The sequence below is a fragment of the Delphinapterus leucas genome, chromosome 8 (genome assembly GCF_059928025.1).
Source record: "Delphinapterus leucas isolate spDelLeu-1000000601 "Yukka" chromosome 8, BTC_Dleu_Yukka2, whole genome shotgun sequence".
In the NCBI taxonomy this organism is placed as follows: domain Eukaryota; kingdom Metazoa; phylum Chordata; class Mammalia; order Artiodactyla; family Monodontidae; genus Delphinapterus; species Delphinapterus leucas.
Window position 1 is genome coordinate 35166083 of NC_143136.1, and position 17566 is coordinate 35183648.

At 36.0% G+C, this 17566-nt stretch overlaps 1 protein-coding gene across 2 annotated transcripts in view; it reads right to left on the reverse strand.

The window, feature by feature from the left end:
* SGO2 (shugoshin 2) overlaps positions 1 to 15440 on the reverse strand; it is a 30091-nt gene extending 14651 nt beyond the window's left edge. Inside the window, exons 1-5 of one of the 2 annotated variants that reach the window (XM_022567367.3) lie at positions 15183 to 15440; positions 12412 to 12546; positions 10127 to 10302; positions 9121 to 9198; positions 8329 to 8414 (exon numbers count right to left, since the gene is read on the reverse strand). In XM_022567367.3, the coding sequence (XP_022423075.2) occupies positions 8329 to 8414; positions 9121 to 9198; positions 10127 to 10302; positions 12412 to 12544 (473 nt within the window). In that variant the 5' untranslated portion in view covers positions 12545 to 12546; positions 15183 to 15440. The other variant, XM_089916535.1, reaches the window with a different exon arrangement.
* Positions 15441 to 17566: the final 2126 nt, after the last annotated feature.

Below are 17566 nucleotides of genomic sequence, written 5' to 3' on the forward strand. Positions count from 1 at the left end.
CAGGTTAGCAAAAATTGTTTATTTTACAGAGGAGGGGTTCTGCTTCAGGTAATGGCCAAATAGCTACTATTGAATCAACCTTATCAAACATAATGAATATAAATTCCGGACAAAGTATAAAAAAAACAACTACCCAAAGTCACTGGAGAGTGAATAAAAAGCAACTAGATACAGAAGAGGGGTTGGCACTTAGAAAAAGGGTGAGCTTCTCACTGTTTACAAACCTCAGTCAGTGCGACCTTTTCTAGAAGTTAGAAATCCAGTCTTATTATTATTAGTTCAAGGTCAGAATTCAGGGCAACTACAACTGCTGTAAAGTGTGTGTGATGGGAGAAATAACAGGAAAAGTAGACAGGGAAGCCCCAAATTTTGTGCATAAACTCTCTCCAAATCTCGAGCTCATTCCTGAATCACATATATGAGAAAGATTCCAAGCGGCCCAGCTAAGGATTATAGAACTGAAATGAGATTTCATATGTTGTTCATCACAGGGAAGTAATAACAAGTCTGAGTTCAGATAAGGTAACTTATCTACTAAAATAAAACATCAAACTTGTTGGAGGAATATACCTGAATCCAGATTTTCTACAACATAGGAGTCACAATGTCAGGGGTACAATCCAATATTATTCAAAATATGAAGCAACAGAAAAACATGATTCAAACTCAAGAGAAAAGATAATCAACAGAGAATGATCCAAATAAATAAATGGCCAATAAGCACATGAAAACATGCTCAGTATCATTAGTCACCCAAAAAATCCAAATCAAAACCACAGTGAGATACCACTTCATATCCACTAGGATGGCTATAATCAAAAGGATAGGTAATAACAAGTGTTAGTGAGGATATGGAGAAATTGGAACCCTAATACTTTGCTGGTGGGAATGTAAAACAGTAGAGCACCTTTGGAAAACAGTTTGCCAATTCTTCCAAAAGTTAAACATAGAATTATATGATCCAGCAATTCCACTGGTAAGGGCGCACCCAAGAAAGTGAAAAATATGTCCACACAACAACTTTTATATGGATATTCATAGTACGATTACTCATTCACAGCCTAAAAGTGGAAAGAGCACAAATGCTCATTAACAGATAAATGGATAAACAAAACGTAGTTTATCCGTACCATAGAATATTAACCGGTCATTAAGAGGAATGAAATACTAATACGTGCTATAATATGGATGAAACTTGAAAATGTTATGCCAAGTGAAAGAAGCCAGACACAAAAGGCAACATACTGTGTGATTCCATTCATATGAAATGTCCAAAATAGGCAATCCATAGAGACAGAAAGTGGATTAGTGGTTGCTGTGGGCTGGGGAAGAAGAGATGAGAAATGACTACTAATGGATATAGGTTTTCTTTTTGGAGTGATGAAAATATCCTGGAATTGGAAAGTGGTGAATGTTGCACAACTTTATAAATATATTAAAAACCACTGCATTGTATACTTTAAAAAATAAACTTCATATTAATGAGAAATTTTATGTTATGTGAACTATATCTCATTTTTAAAAAAATAAGTAGAAAAAAGGAAATAATAAGGTGCAGACACCAAAGAAATATGAAACCGAAAAAAAATTGAGAAAAAAAAATTCAATGAAACCAAAAGCTGAGTTTTTTTAAGAGATCCGTAAAATTGACAATACTCTAACTAGTTTAATCAAACTTTACTGTCTAGATGAAATGGATAATTTTCTAAAAAGACAAATATTTTCTAAGTTGACCTGAAAAGAACAGAAAATCTGAAAAGCCCTCCATATCTATCTAAGAAATGAAATTAATAATTAAAAACTCCAGACCCACTTCTCTTATGAATTCTCTCAAATACTTAAGGAAGAAATAAATACCAATTGTACAATTTTTTTTAGAAAATGGAGGAAGAGGGAATGCTTCTTATCTCATTTTACAAAGCCAGCATAACCATTATCAAAACCTATATAATAAGAAAATTATAGACCAATATTCCTTATGAAAATAAGTACAAAATTCTTTAAGTAATTATTAGCAAATCAAATCCATCAACACATAGAAATAATACTACACCATTATTATACACCATGACCAAGTGGAATTTATTCTAGGAATGTAAAGTTGGTTTAACATTAAACAAATCAAAGTCACATTAATAGAACAAAGGAGAAAAGTTATGATTCTCTCCACAGATACAGAAAAAACAAATTTGACAAAATTCAATACAAATTCATTATTAAAACTCTCAGCAAACCAGAATAAAAAGGAACTTCCTCAACTTGCAGAAACGGTGCCAACTTTTCAACAGTAAAGACAGAAGACAATGAAATGATACCTTTAAATTGCTAAAATTTAATAACCTAAAGTTTTATCATTGCAAACATAATCTTTAAAAATGAAGGTGATATAAATATGTTTCCAGAAAAATAAAAGCTGAGCGGATGCATTGCTAGTACCTGAACTAAATAATAAAGGATTTCTTCAGGCAGAAGGAAAATGATTTCAGAAGGAAATAAAATGCAAGAAGCTTATTTGTGAATTTTACCTCAATAAAGCTGGAAAAACAAAAAATAAAATACAATTAAAAAGGAGCATACAATTAAAAAATGCAGGAAGCAATATGAAGAAATTGGAAATGAATATTGACTACACAAAACAGTGAAAGTAGTTAATTTGTGGGATTAAAATATATGCAGAATGAAAATACATAATAATAACATAAAGGCAGGACACAGGAATGTCGAGTCAAAGTGTTCGAAGATGCTAGCATCACTGAGGAATGTTAATATAATAATCAGTATTAGAGTATAATAAATCAAGGATGAGTGTTGCTATCATTAGGGTCATCATAAAGGAATAGAAGTTGATAGACAAGGAAAATTAAATTATGAAAAATGTTTTATTTCAAATGAAATAAAGAAAGGAGAGAAAAAAGGAACATAAAACAGGTGGCTCAAACAGAAAATAACTAGATGGCAGATATAAACCCAACTCTCAGGAATTATATGAAATGTAAACATAACAGCTATTCTAATTAAACGAGATGATATTACATTAAATTCATTTTTTAAAAAAGGTAAACCTACATGCATTTTAAATATAACAGAGAGTTTGAAAGTATAGAAAAGGACATACCATGGCAATGTTATATCAGACAAGTATCAGTATCATTTCCAGTATCATTTCCAGAAATATTTCATATTGATAAAACAATTTATCAGGAAAACAAATCAATCCTAAATTTATATGCATCTAGTAACAACTTTAACATATATAAAGCAGAAAACTGACAGAACTAAAAGGAGAAATAGATAAATCCATAATCACAGTGGTAGACTTTAATGCACTTCTCTCAACAGCTGATAGACAAGAGAAGCAGGAAAGATATGGAAAGTCTGAACAATATAATCAGCAAACCTGACATAATCGACATATATAAAATACTGCATCCAACAGCCACAAAATACACATTCTTTCCATGTGTACCAAAAATATTTACCAAATTAGACCAAGCTGTGTTCTAATGCAAGTCTCAATAAATTTAAAACGACTAAAATCACTTGAACTATATTCTGTAATCACAAAGGAATTAAATTAGAAACCAACAAAAAGTAATTAGAAGAAAACACCCAGCTGCTTGGAGATTAAATAATCTTGTAAATGATCCATGAGTCAAACAATGTATCTGAACTGAAGGTAATAACTACTTTGAAATAAATGATAATAAGGATACAGCTTATCAAAAAATGTGGGATGCAGCTAAAGGAGAAAAATAGCCTTAAATGTAGGCAGCTATACCCCAACAACTTCATATTTTTGAAAAGGCTTAATTTAAAAACAATAATCTAAACCATTTTAAGAAACAAATAATTACAGTAATAATAAAACTTTTAAATTGAAAAGATAAACACAACACAGTAAATCAACTATACTTCAATAAAATTTAAAAAAGAAAAGAGATAATAAGAAGCAGAATAAATGCAATAGAAAATAAATATACTAAAAGAACGATCAACATAACCCCAAAGATGATTCACCTTTGCAAAGATGACAACATTGATAAATCTCTAGGGCAAAACTAATCAAGAAAAAAGTGAGAAAAAACAAATAGCCAATATTGAAAGAGAACATCATTATGTACCCTACAGCAGACATTAAACATGTAACTAAAGCTATTCTGAACGATTATATGCCAATAATTTGATATTTTAAATGAAATGGACAAATCTTTTTAAAAATTAACAAACCTGACAAAAGAAGAAATAGAAAAGCTGAATGTTCTTACATCTATTAAAATGGGATGTTATCAAAAATGTTTCCACAAAAAAACTTCAGGTCCAGATAACTTCTCCCAAATATTTAAAGAAAAAAAATTTTTTACTCAAATACTTCCAGAAAATAGAAAGAGGGGTATTTATCAATTCATTTACTTTGACCAGCATAATATAAATATCAAAACTTGACAAAATATATTATAATAAAGGAAAATTATACATCACCTTCATTATTAAAATACATGCAAAAATCCTTTAAAGGATTAGCAAAATAAACTTAGTGATATATATCAAAGGGACATATCATCAGGAGCAATTCATTTCAGGATTGTAAGTGATTTAACATTAAAAATATCAATTATAATTCATTACCTTAGTAGAAAAAATATAAAAAATTCATTACATTAATAGAAAAAAAAGAGAAAAATATTATCTTCTCAATAGTGACAGAAAAAGCATTTGATAAAATCCAACAGCCATTGATGAAAAAACTCTTAGCAAACTAGGAGTACAGTGGAACTACTTTAATCTGATAAGGAGAATCTATAAAAACCTAAGAGCAAACATATTAAATAATGGGAATACAATAAGAATACCCACTGTTAGTACTTTTATTCATTACTGAACAAGAAATAATCAGTCCAACAAGGTAAGAAACAAAAGATAAAAGGCCTATAAACTGGAGAGACAGGTGAAGGGAAAACTGTTCTTATTTACAAATAATAAAATTCTATTAATATAAAATTTTTTAAAAACTATGGATAAATTATTAAAATTAATAGCAATGTCAATGTAAACAAGGTTAATATTCAAAAATTAGTTGTATTTCTATATACTATCATCAAAAAGAAAATTTGAAAACTATTAAGAATAGCACTAAAAACATCAAATAAGTAGGAATAAATGTAAGATGTGCAATAACTGTATTCTAAAAGCTCTGAAACTACATACATAATATCTAAAAAACAGAGTGATATACCATGGTCATGGAAGAAATACTCAATTTTATAAAGTGTCAATTTTCCCCAAACTGAACTATATTCTACATAATCCCAATCAAAATTCCAGGTGTGTGTGTATGTAAACTGACAAGCTGATTCTAAAATTCACATGGAAATGCAAAAGGCCAAGAATGGCCAATTAATATATATTCTTAAAGCATAAATAACTAAAATAGAGATTCAAACTATCAAATATCGAGACTTATTATAAAGTTAGTAATTAAGATAGTGTGGTTTTGACAAAAAGACTCATGTAATAGAATAGTGAGTTCAGAAATAGACCCATACATATCCAGTCACTTGATTTTTTATACAGATGACACTGCAATGAGGTGGGGAAAGGATGGTCTTTTCAATAAATGGTTCAAGGTCACCAGGATTTCCACACTAAAAAAATAAATGACTCTTCTCTCACATCATACCCAAAATTCTAGGTAGACTGAAGATCTAAACATGAAAGGGAAAATAATAAAGCTTTTAAAAGAAAACATACATAGGAGAACACCTCATGACCTTGCAATTGGTAAAGGCTTTCTTAAAAGACACAGAAAGCATAACCATAAGAGGGAGGGGGACAAATAGATATATAAATTGGGTTCATCCAAAGATACCATTAAGAGAGCAAAGAGGCAAGCCACAGAGTAACAGACAATTGTATGCACAAAGAATTTATACACAATGTATAGAAAGAACTCCTACAAATCTGCAAAAAAAAAAAAAAAAAGATAACCTGATAGAAAGAAAATAAACATATAAACATATAAACAGATGCCTTACTTCATTAAGTATCGGGAAATTAAAACTTCAGTGTAATACTTCTACACCCCATATGGCTAAAATGAAAAAGACAGACAATAACAAGTGTTGTTGGAGATACATAACAACAGGAATTCTCATATATTGCTGTTAGAAATGTAAACTGGCATAATCCCTTTAGAAAACTGTTTAGCAGTTCCTTCCAAAGCCAAATACATGTAAACCCAGCAATTCTACTCCTAAGTATATACCCAACAGAAATGTATACATATATTAATCAAAAGGCAGATACAAGGTAGAATTATTTATAATAGACCAAACCTAGCAAAAAAACTAAAAACAGAAGAATGGATAAATTATGGAATACATACAATGGAATACTATACAGCAATGAGAATGACTGATCTACAACTACATAGGACAATATGGACGAAATCTCACGAACACAATGTTGAGCTACAGAAGCCAGAGACCAGAATCATACATCCTGTATGATTTCATTAAAGGAAATTCAAAACTAGGCAAAATTAATTAATCTACAATGTTAGTAGTCAGGATAATATTTATCCTCGGGTGGGTGATGAGTAGTGACTGGCAAGGGGCACAAGGCTATCTGAGGTACTGGTAATAATCTGTTTCTTGGTCTGGGTATTGGCTATACCATATAGTGTTCACTGTGAAAATTCACCATTCTCTAAAGATTTTTGCACTTTTCTAAAATGTACATTATACTTCAAACAAAAGTTTACTTAAGGGCTTCCCTGGTGGCGCAGTGGTTGAAAGTCTGCCTGCCAATGCAGGGGACACGGGGTCGTGCCCCGATCCGGGAGGATCCCACATGCCGTGGAGCGGCTGGGCCCGTGAGCCATGGCTGCTGAACCTGTGCGTCCAGAGCCTGTGCTCCGCAACGAGAGAGGCCACAACAGTGAGAGCCCTGCGTACCGCGAAAAAAAAAAAAAAAAGTTTACTTAAAAAAACACAATAAAATTTTCTGGAGGGCAAGTTAACACTTGATTCATACATTTACATGAAATAATGCATGCATAATGACGGCCAAGATTTTCTTGAAAAAAACCTGAGCACCTACAAGACAACAAAATGTACTATTTTAAAACTATATTAATTAAAATGTACAGGTGCAATGTGGCGCCAGTACAGAACAGACAAAACAATGGAACAAACTGGAATGAATAGAAAATGACACAGTGGATATAAGAATTTTTTTTTTACTATAGTACAGATACCACTTCAATACATAAGTGCACTTTGTACACTTAAAAAAATGCATTAAACCTATAATTTATGTAACAGAAAGAACACTGTCTAAAAGAGACAAGACAATTCTGATCAATGCTATTAATTCATTGAGTCATTTTACCTCTCTGGACCTCAGTAACTATCTTTAAAAGTGATAGGTTTGGGCTTCCCTGGTGGCGCAGTGGTTGAGAGTCCGCCTGCCAATGCAGGGGACACAGGTTCGTGCCTCGGTCTGGGAGGATCCCACATGCCGCGGAGCGGCTGGGCCCGTGAGCCATGGCCGCTGAGCCTGCGCATCCGGAGCCTGTGCTCCGCAACGGGAGAGGCCACAACCGTGAGAGGCCCGCGTACCGCAAAAAACAAACAAACAAAAAAAACCGGTAAAAGTGATAGGTTTGAAATAGAGTATTAACTAAGATTATAATCAAATTAATCAAGAAATGGGAATTTTGGTCAGGAGAATAGTAATGATGAAAGTTTATTTTAAAGTCTGAGTAGTATGCAAGATAATAAAGGTAGAAATAGTTATCAGATTTACCCAGCAGAAAACATGAGGCCAGTGGTGACCTGGAGGAAAAGAAAGAACTGAAGAGTAGCAGGATTCTATAGATGACCTTGGTTATTGAATTGATGGGTAAGTTTCCTTGGAGCCCTGGAAATACAACCTGTAGCAAGATACCACAAACCATCTCATTTCTACCTTAACAGGCAACTACAGGTTGATGAAACCAGAACATTGCATAACACACACAGATTATGTTGTATGAAAATCTAAGTATTCTGAACCAGTGTAATTCAAACCTATGTAACTCAAGGTCTACCTGTGCCTCTTTCTTCTCTAGAAACTATGGGAAAGCTGAATATTATTTCAAAGTTTAAAACTGAATTCTATTAGATTATATCTTCAATTTCTTTCACTGGCACAATATTGACAAGTATTTCATTATTTATTTTTAAATGTTTTTCTGTTTCAAGGAAGCAAACCAAATAAAAACTTTTCAAAGTCCAATTCAGGTAAAAGTGCACCAGTCAGTATTTAACCAAGTTTTGGAGCAATTACCTTGCAAATGGAAGACGCATCAATTTGCACTGTTTACTAACCCGTTTCTTCTTGCTACTTGGCAGAAGAAAGGGACTCTGATGGAACTATTTTTGAAAAGAACAAAGAAAATGAAAATGAATGAAATTTCTAATCTCATTAGATCATGTTCGTCATTAAAGTACCAAATATACAAGATACTAACAGTAATAGAACAATTCTTACGTGTAGCCTTCAATAGTTTAATGAGAATAATGTGATGATAAGGTCAAACACAGTTCTTCCTTAATCATGCCATACAAAGATAATCACTACTAATATTTTGGTGTATAACCTCCCAAACTTTATTCTATGCCTATGAATATATACACATGTCTATACTCATGCATATACAATATTTCTACATATACATTTGACCCTTGAAGAACATGGGGATCTAGGATCTACCTCTATTTTTTTCCCCAATAGTTTTTCGATTGTGTCCATCTTTTTAAAAATAATACAAATTCTTCCCTAATTTGAAATGAGTTTTCTACTAATATCTTTTACGTGTTTGAGTCTGTTTTGTCTTGTGTTCCATGAGCTGTCTAATCCTGTGTTACTTTTAATCAAAAGCTAATTTTTATATAAAAATTACAATAACCAATTATATCAAATAATAATGTGCTGTTAGCCAATTAAAATTAATATTATCTCCATTCCTTGGTACAAAGTTTAAGATACGCATCTCTAACCTTGATGCTACTTAACTAATCTGAATTATCCTCAGTAATGCTAAAAATATTACACTATTTAGACACAAATTCTACTTACCTCAGAAAGCGTGCTCATTTCAATTGCAGTTATCAAGCTATTGTTCATGAGTGCTTCTATTTCTATAAGCTTCTTATTCTGAAATAAAGAAAGAGCCTTCTAATCAACTAAGATTTGGAGTTTATTATACCATACATTTACAAATACCATCAGTTGAGAAGACTTAAAAAATAACAGATCACATTAGGCTAAAAAGGTGCTACACTGCATAGTTCAAAAAGACACAGACACAGACACATACACACACGTTTTGAATGCTTTTGAGCTATCAGTCATAAATTTTCCTACTTTTTTTTTTTGGCAGCACCACGCGGCATGTGGGATCTTAGTTCCCTGACCAGGGATCGAACTCGAGCTCCCTGCATTGGAAGCACAATGTCTTAGCCACTGAACCGCCAGGGAAGTCCCTTCCTACAGTTTTTAATCTTCTCATAATAATAATGCATCATGTGGCAACTGAACACAGTTTGTCAGCCACAGGAATTTAACCTCCAAGAAGTATAGTAAGTCATTTTTCCATTTTAAATTAATTTCTACTCATTTTGGAGTTAGAGCTATAGCTGTAGCTGTAACCTAGCTAAGCACTGGCTCTTACTGCCCTGCTGTGGACAAAGTTGGAAGTTGGAAGGAAAAGCAAGGACTACAATCTTCATTCTACTTGGCTTATAGCCAGTGGAATGTTGCCATTAAGAGAGAACACACTCAGGGAACTTCCCTCCTTTCAATTCACTGGAGGAATTATGCCCATCTTATAATATATTAAATGTATCAAGTTTTGCTTATGATAAGCAATCAAATGTTGATCAAGGTATTATATTAGTTTGCAGAGCCACAAGTACACATTTAGAATGTAGATTCAAGACACCTATTTTATTACCCTGTTGTTTGTCCATTAACATGGCACACTCTTTCAATAAATTTTTTACATTAATTACAGGTCTGAAAAACATTTAGAGCTTCTAAAATAATACAGTTTTAGAATTCAAACACAATATAGTTTCCATACCAAATTATTTAGCTTTAGACGAAGAAATGTGTTCTCAAAATTCAGTTTCTCCACTTCTTTTTGCAATAGCATCTTTTCAGTTGTAATTCTTCGAGAATTCTCTTTCTCTCTGCTAAGAGCCTGAGCTAATGCCCTGTTGTTGTGCTTTAAAGAAATTTTGAAAATAGAAGAATTATCTGTAAAAAAATTTTAAGAGTTAATATTGAACATCTTAATACATTTTCATATTCCTTAATAAAACTACTTTGGACAAAACATATTTCATTTTGTTTTAGCTGAAGTTAGAAAAGAAGAGCATGACAACACAGATGGAATTTTGAAAAAAATGTACCCAGAGTTTGGAGCTGAAGAAATAAAAGCTAGATAGAAGGTGAATAAGAGTTGTGAGAAATGCAGAATGTTTGTGAATACAGAGTTAGGAATAAGAGGACTCTAATATAGACACAGTATTCTAGATAATTAGATCAGTCACAAAAACTAAATCTTGATACTTGTTGCTCTGCCTTCCTTCCTACCTTTGACTAGGAGGTAGAATGGAGAAGCTGATCCCACAGCTATAACTAAAGATGTCCTAGAGAAATTAGGGTAGCCAATCTGTGAAAATTTTAGAGCCAGTTTCTGTGGCTCCAGAACTGAATTAATGCTCCCAAAGTCCATTTTTCAAAACCTCAAGTAGAAAGGCAGCATACTTACTGTAATGTTGTACAGATCATCTAAACCCTGTGGGATCTTCTACCTCCACCTTAGATATCCTACCTCTTATTTCTAGGCATCTATTGCAATCTAAACTTGACCCCTTCTCTTTACAAGTACTATGTAAATATAATTTAAATCAGAATGCTTCCCCGTTGTTAGCAAAAGAAATTTAATTGTGAATTCCTTGGTAACGCTCACCTTACATATAGTGTTCCCTTAGTACACCTAAAGCATAACTGTATTTTCATAATTTTGATTTACATGCCACTATTCAATAACACATCCCGTGGATTTAAAGTTATAGTATATGTAATATGTTTTTTTTTTTTTTTTTTTTTTTGCGGTACGCGGGCCTCTCACTGTTGTGGCCTCTCCCGTTGCAGAGCACAGGCTCCAGACGCCCAGGCTCAGCGGCCATGGCTCACGGGCCCAGCCGTTCTGCGGTATGTGGGATCTTCCCGGACCGGGGCACGAACCCGCGTCCCCTGCATCGGCAGGCGGACTCTCAACCACTGCGCCACCAGGGAAGCCCTGTAATATGTTTTATAATAGTAATATATATTTTTATGTAATAGTATTAATAGCTATAGTAATAGTAATGGTAATAATAGTTTATAATACTAATAATATATTTTAAAATACTCAGGGAAAGCTTGGGTGTCAAAAAAAAACAGAGTCCAAAAAGTACTTTATTTTTGGCACAAAGAAAGTAGATTCAGACAGCCACCTTTGACATATCAAGTGGAAATAGACTAGAACCAGTTTAGGACTTGCAGAAGCTAAAGGTTAATAACATTTTCCTGTTGCACTCCTCAGACTCAGTGTATTCCTTCATAGCAGTGGGCGAGCAATGGTCCTGCCAAAGAGAATAGGAAACTGCCACTATAGAAAGTGCTCTAACACAAAAGATGGTCCTAGAGACCTGGGTAGGAGCAACATTACGATTTAAAGACACTCAGGAGGCTGGGCTATTTCACAAGGCACAATTACTTTTCACATGTGTTGATCAACAGGAAACCTCCCCCAATCCTGCTAAGATGGAAATGAATCACTGAGATAATTTTCAGAAGTAATGAAAATTTATCTTGGGGCATTTCCCTTTCTTTTTTTTTTGCCTTGTGACATCTTAGCTCCAGAATCCATGAAACACCATCTCCAAAGAGCTCAGTGCACTCATGATGAGCTTTGGTTACATAAAATCACCCACTACAGCACACTATCTGCGCCAACCACCTCTAGATTACCCATCATCCAAATGCTGCAACATGTCAGAAAGACAATCCGTCACTTTTTTTTCAGCTCTTTTTCAGAAATGTCACGTTGGTATTTTCTTTGCAGTGTAGGAGGTAGCTGCCTTGGGCCACCCCAGCCTCACTGCTGAAAATTCAGCTGTCACCACTGACCGTAAATCATCATAACCACCCAACTAACAGGAGTTGAAGGAGATAGGAAGAATTGAATAGAGAAAGTCTCATTTAACAAAATAGTCATTTTAGTCATCTTCTATACTTGAAAAAGTATCAAATACTATATCAATTCTCCAGAAAAAAGTAAAAATGTGAGTATACTTTAAGACTAATAACACTTACTTAGTATTTTTGTTTTGATTTTTGAAGCAAGAGAAACATTCAACTTAGCAGCCTTTGAAATTCTTTTCTCTTTCACATGTCTTTTAATTCCTGAGGTAAAAAGTGAACCAGTTTCCATCACTGGGTACTCCATCACTGAAGTAAAAAAAGAAAGCAGGAAATCACAGTATTGATTAATAAAGGGAAAAAGGATAACTGATAAATACATTCTAAGAAGTAAATCATGACTTTAATAATATACTTTGTACATAAGTATTTGCAGAACCCTTCATATAAAATCTAAAAGTATGAATATAATCAAAAGTGGTTTAAAAGTAGAATCCTAAAAAGGTAAATGACTTTGTTTTTTTGTTTAAACCTATACCATTATATCTGCCTGCCAGGAGCTAGGCTAGGCACTGAGAAAAAAAAACAGGATAAAGCTGCATAGGAATGCACAGTCATGGAATGCACAGTCCAGTGTGGGCACAGACTCTATTGTGATACAAAGTAAGAAGTGTAACCTTAGAGACATGCACAGAAGAGATGCACCTAATCCTATGGGGACTGTTCCCACTTCATCCTTGGACATACACTCCATTTCTCTGCAGCCTTTACAGCAAAACTCCTTAAAAAATTGCCTATACTCAGTTTCCAATCTTCTTGTAACCTATTTCACTCAATTCCAACAAAACTGCTTTTGCCAAGGTTTCTAATGACCTCCACACTGCTAATCTAACGGTCAGTTCTCAGTCCGCATCTAACTTGATCTAAGAGCAGCATTTAATGTGGTTAATTTCTCTTTCCTCCTCAAAAACAATATTTCCTCAGCTACCAGAACACCAAACTCCTGGGTTTTGTTTTTTTTTTTTCCCTAGCTAACTAGCTACTTCTTTCCAGTCTCTTTTACAGATTCTTCCAACCTATAATAAGTTCTCTCCTTGGATTTCTTCTCTTTATCTACCCTAAATCTTTTGGTGTATTTTATGTATTTAAGTCATGGCTTAAAATACTACCTAGATATCAAGAACCCCAAAATTTATGTCCTCTGTCTGGATCTCTTTCCTGAACTTTCCTGGATTCATATAGTTGTCTACTCCACAATTCCACTTGGATAACTGAAAGAGCATATCAAACTTAACCTGCCCAAAACTGCTTCACTCAGAGCCTTCCCCACTTCAGTTAATGGCAACTCCATCCTTCCAGTTGCTCTAGTCAAAAATCTCTCACATCCCAATTTACCTTCACAATGCATTTAGAATCTGACGACTTCTCAGTATCTCCACTGCTACCAACCTAGACTAAGGCACTAACATGTCTCACCTGAATTATTTCAATAGCCTCTTACCTCCCTACTTCCACTCCTGCCCTCACTACAGTGTTTTAATCTATACTATCTAAAACTCTTCACCAACTGCTCTTCTTCCCATTTCTGTAACTTTAAACTCCTCCTTCTCTCCCCCCTAGTCCATGACTCTCAAGCCACAGTGGCCACCAAGATCTAACTGCTCCTGACATATGCCAGGCATTCTTCAGCTTCAGGTCCCTTGTATTGGAGTACCCATTGCAGGGTGACTTACCACACAGAGATTGAGGTACAGTCATTCCTTGGTATCTGCAGGGTAGTAGTTGCAGGACTCCCACAGATACCCAAATCCACTATGCTCAGGTCCGTTATATAAAATGGCATAGTATTTACATATAACCTGGGCACATCCTTCTGCATAGTTTAGATTACTTATAGTACCTAATACAATGTAAATAGTTGTAAATGCAATATAAATGTTATGTAAATAGTAGCTCGGCAATTAGCAAGTCAAACTTTGCTTTTTGGAACTTTCTGGAATTTTCCCCAATTTTTTCCTTCAGTGATTCGGTTGGTTGAAGGAGATGATTCGGAACCCGAGAGTCGGACAGGAGAGCTGACTGTATTATAAATAGTGGTTAGCCTGTGTTGGTGCCCCAGTTCTAATATTTCACAGCTACGTGATCCTAGCATCTCCAAGTCTCAATTTCCAGACTTAGAAAATTATAAAAAGTCAGAGCATCTCATTGTAGGGACTTAATGAGCCAACGCATATACAGTGCCTAGTACTGGACGTAGCACAGAGCGCTCACTAACATTACCTATGTATTATTACTCCGTAGCTCTTGTCTGGCTAGCATCTCGGCTAAAGCAGAACTACTCAATCCCACATTCAATTCTCCTGAATTGGATTCCTCATCTAGAAAACTCATAGTCCCTATTTGCCTACCGAAATCCTACCTGTGCGTCAAGACCTAGTTCTGGTTCTAAGTTCTTCCCAGTCGTCTATCATCGCTTCGCCTTCAGTCAGTCTCGCTTTTAATCGAGCACTCCAAAGGAAAGGGCTCCTCCAAGAACTTGAAAAAAGCAGTCTCTAACATTCATTCAGCCTATTTACTGAGCGCTCACAGTGAGCCAGATACTGTTCTAAAAGCAGTAGAGCAGTCATATAGACAGAAATTCCTTCCTACAGGAGCTGGGTTTCTGCCTGGCGGCTGGCCCCCCTCACGGAGCCGAGAGCTCAAATCCCAGGGGCAAGAAGCAGTGACTTAGATCCAAACCAGGGCCTTCCTCAAGAAGCCCCTCCGAGCCAGCACTGGGCCCGGGGGCCGGGAGACCCGAGGCGGAGTGGGCGGGGCCGCGGGCCGCGCGCGGCTCGGCGGACCAGAGACCCGGGAGGGCAGCGCCGGGAGGTTCAGCTCGGGAAGGGCATGGGTCCCGCCAGACAGGGCAAGACCACGCCAAATGTCACAGATCACTGACTTACCGCTTTTTCAGCGTGGCGGGACCACCACTCAGCTCCCGGAGCCCGGCGCTCGGGGTCAGGGCTTGGGTTTAAACTCCGTAGCCGTTAGCGGTTGCCTCGTCAGCCAATCAGGTCCCGAGAAGGCGGCGCAAAGCAGCTTGGTTACCAGGAAGTGGGAGGTGGAAGGGGCGGGACCTCGCCGCGGGCGTTCGAAGGGGACGTGGCCCGGCAAGCCAGGGGCAACTTAGCCTGGGTGCAAGGCTTTGAGCAGGTTCTGTTGCGCTGTCGCCTAATGTTTTTGAAAAAGAAAACGCTCCTTTGACAAAGCTACCTTTGTCAGTCAGATGTTTAAAAGGCTTGACAACCACCTGAAGCCTGTTGGAAAGTTTTTGTTGTTTCTGACGTTACTGTGAGACTGCCCGCCCACATTTTACCAGTTCTTCTGCATCTTTGCACTATGATGCCAGCTGCGTCATTTAGTTTCCACTTAAAAGCCCTCCCCATTTTTCTTTTAACTTTTCGAGGGGAAAGCGGCAATGAAATTTCGTTGAAAATCCTGGATCTCATTAATTCTTAGGTCTTATACTAATGGTTTGTTTTAGCTAAATATACAAGAATGGCATTTTCTGTGATTCAGAGCTACACAAAAATATATATTACTCACTTTATGTTACAGGTCAATTAGCTTAGTTTCCTTTCACAAGTGACTTTCATATTCCATACAAAGAATTTAGAAAAACTATACAGAGAATAAAATTTCCTCTTTGTATGCCATTAGACTGAAAACGAAAATAGCTTGTTAAATCTAGGTTTTAATAATTAATTATACAGTGATGCAGTCAACTTCATATTCTTGTCAATATTTTGTTCATTTGGGGACATTTGAGAATCACAACTTTCCATTTTACTTTACAGAATCTAGACAAATGATGCAAAACATGGTTTTGAGTTAGATCTTAAATATATTTCAAGATTGGTCTCCATAGAGATCTAGCTACGTGAGTCTTGTGTAAGTAGAACAGTTTTTATTGATTGGCCGCCTGCTAAAATAAGTCTATACTACAGTAAAAACTTCAATAATAGTGGTTTAAAATGAAATATGTCGATTATAGAAATTTCTGGTTATCAAGGGGTTAACTAGCTCTCTATCTTGTGTACCCAGCCTGACACATTAAATGCTCAATATATATTATATGTACTTTATTTCAGAGCAGTTCAGGGAATTTCATGAACCAAATGCCTGTAAATTATAAAAAGCTCTTGAAAATGTAAGTTCTTATCATACAAAATCATAAACCTAAAAAGTGTAATTGACTGGGCTGAATTTAACCTGACCTCAGCTTGCTTTTAGGTCGTTTGCCTCTTGGGTGGAGGCAAATGAATAGAGCCAAAAGCCCTGGGCTACGAGTGTGAAGATACAGTTAGCTGTATCTTGAACACACATTACCTTTGGGTTCTTTGTTCCAAGCTCCTTATCTATAAATTAAATGAGCTCACAGTTGTGTTGGGATACTCTCCTGCACAGGGCGCTGATTTTGCTCCTCTCCATCTCCTTAATTTTCGTACTCATTAGTTACCTAATTTTCTCTACCTAGGAGTAGATTCCAGTCAATTAAAATTTGAATGTCCTGACCCACACCCCAAACACACACCAAAAAAAGAGGAAGGAGGGCAAGGGAGAAGAGGGAAAGCTTCCTGCCAAACAACAATAAGAATGAACAATCCTCTTTACCATCTCAGCACTACTAAAACAAAAATCATCCAAGAAAAACAGTCCCTGAACAGGAGCCACGTAGAAGCACACTGCAAATCAATAAGCCAATAAAACAAAGTAGAAATAGTGTACGTATATTTTATTAAACCATCTGATCTGATAATCCATATCAGTCTGGCAGGTTGAAAATTAGCCCAAGAAAAATTAACCTAATCTGATAGAAGCAGAAAAGGCCACTGGGTTATTTAAAGGATTTCTGGAGAGTATAGAGATACAGGCTTGGAAAACAGGCAGGAACAGGGGGTCTGGCAGCGGACAAGGACCCAGCCACAGTCACAGCCTGTGAAGATGCTGCTGATCCTGCACAGCCAGCAGTGGCTTTGAATGCTGCTGTTGGGACCATCACTGCTGCTACCTCTGGGAAAAGTGGGCATACTGTATGTCAGTGCCCTACACCCCTGCCACTTGGCATCACTAGCTCCTGTTGCTAGGCCTGGGTTGGGTGTGCCTGACTGGTCAAGCCTGGATCACAGGCTACAAACCCTAGCTGCAAGGGAGTCCTGAACATTCAGCCTGTATCTGGCTTTATCAGATTCTTAGTGAGAGGCCATCTCTGCCTCCCACCTAGACTCAGGAAGCGCATTTTGAGCTGGGCAGCCAAAAGAATGACAAAGGTTTGTTTCAGTATTTG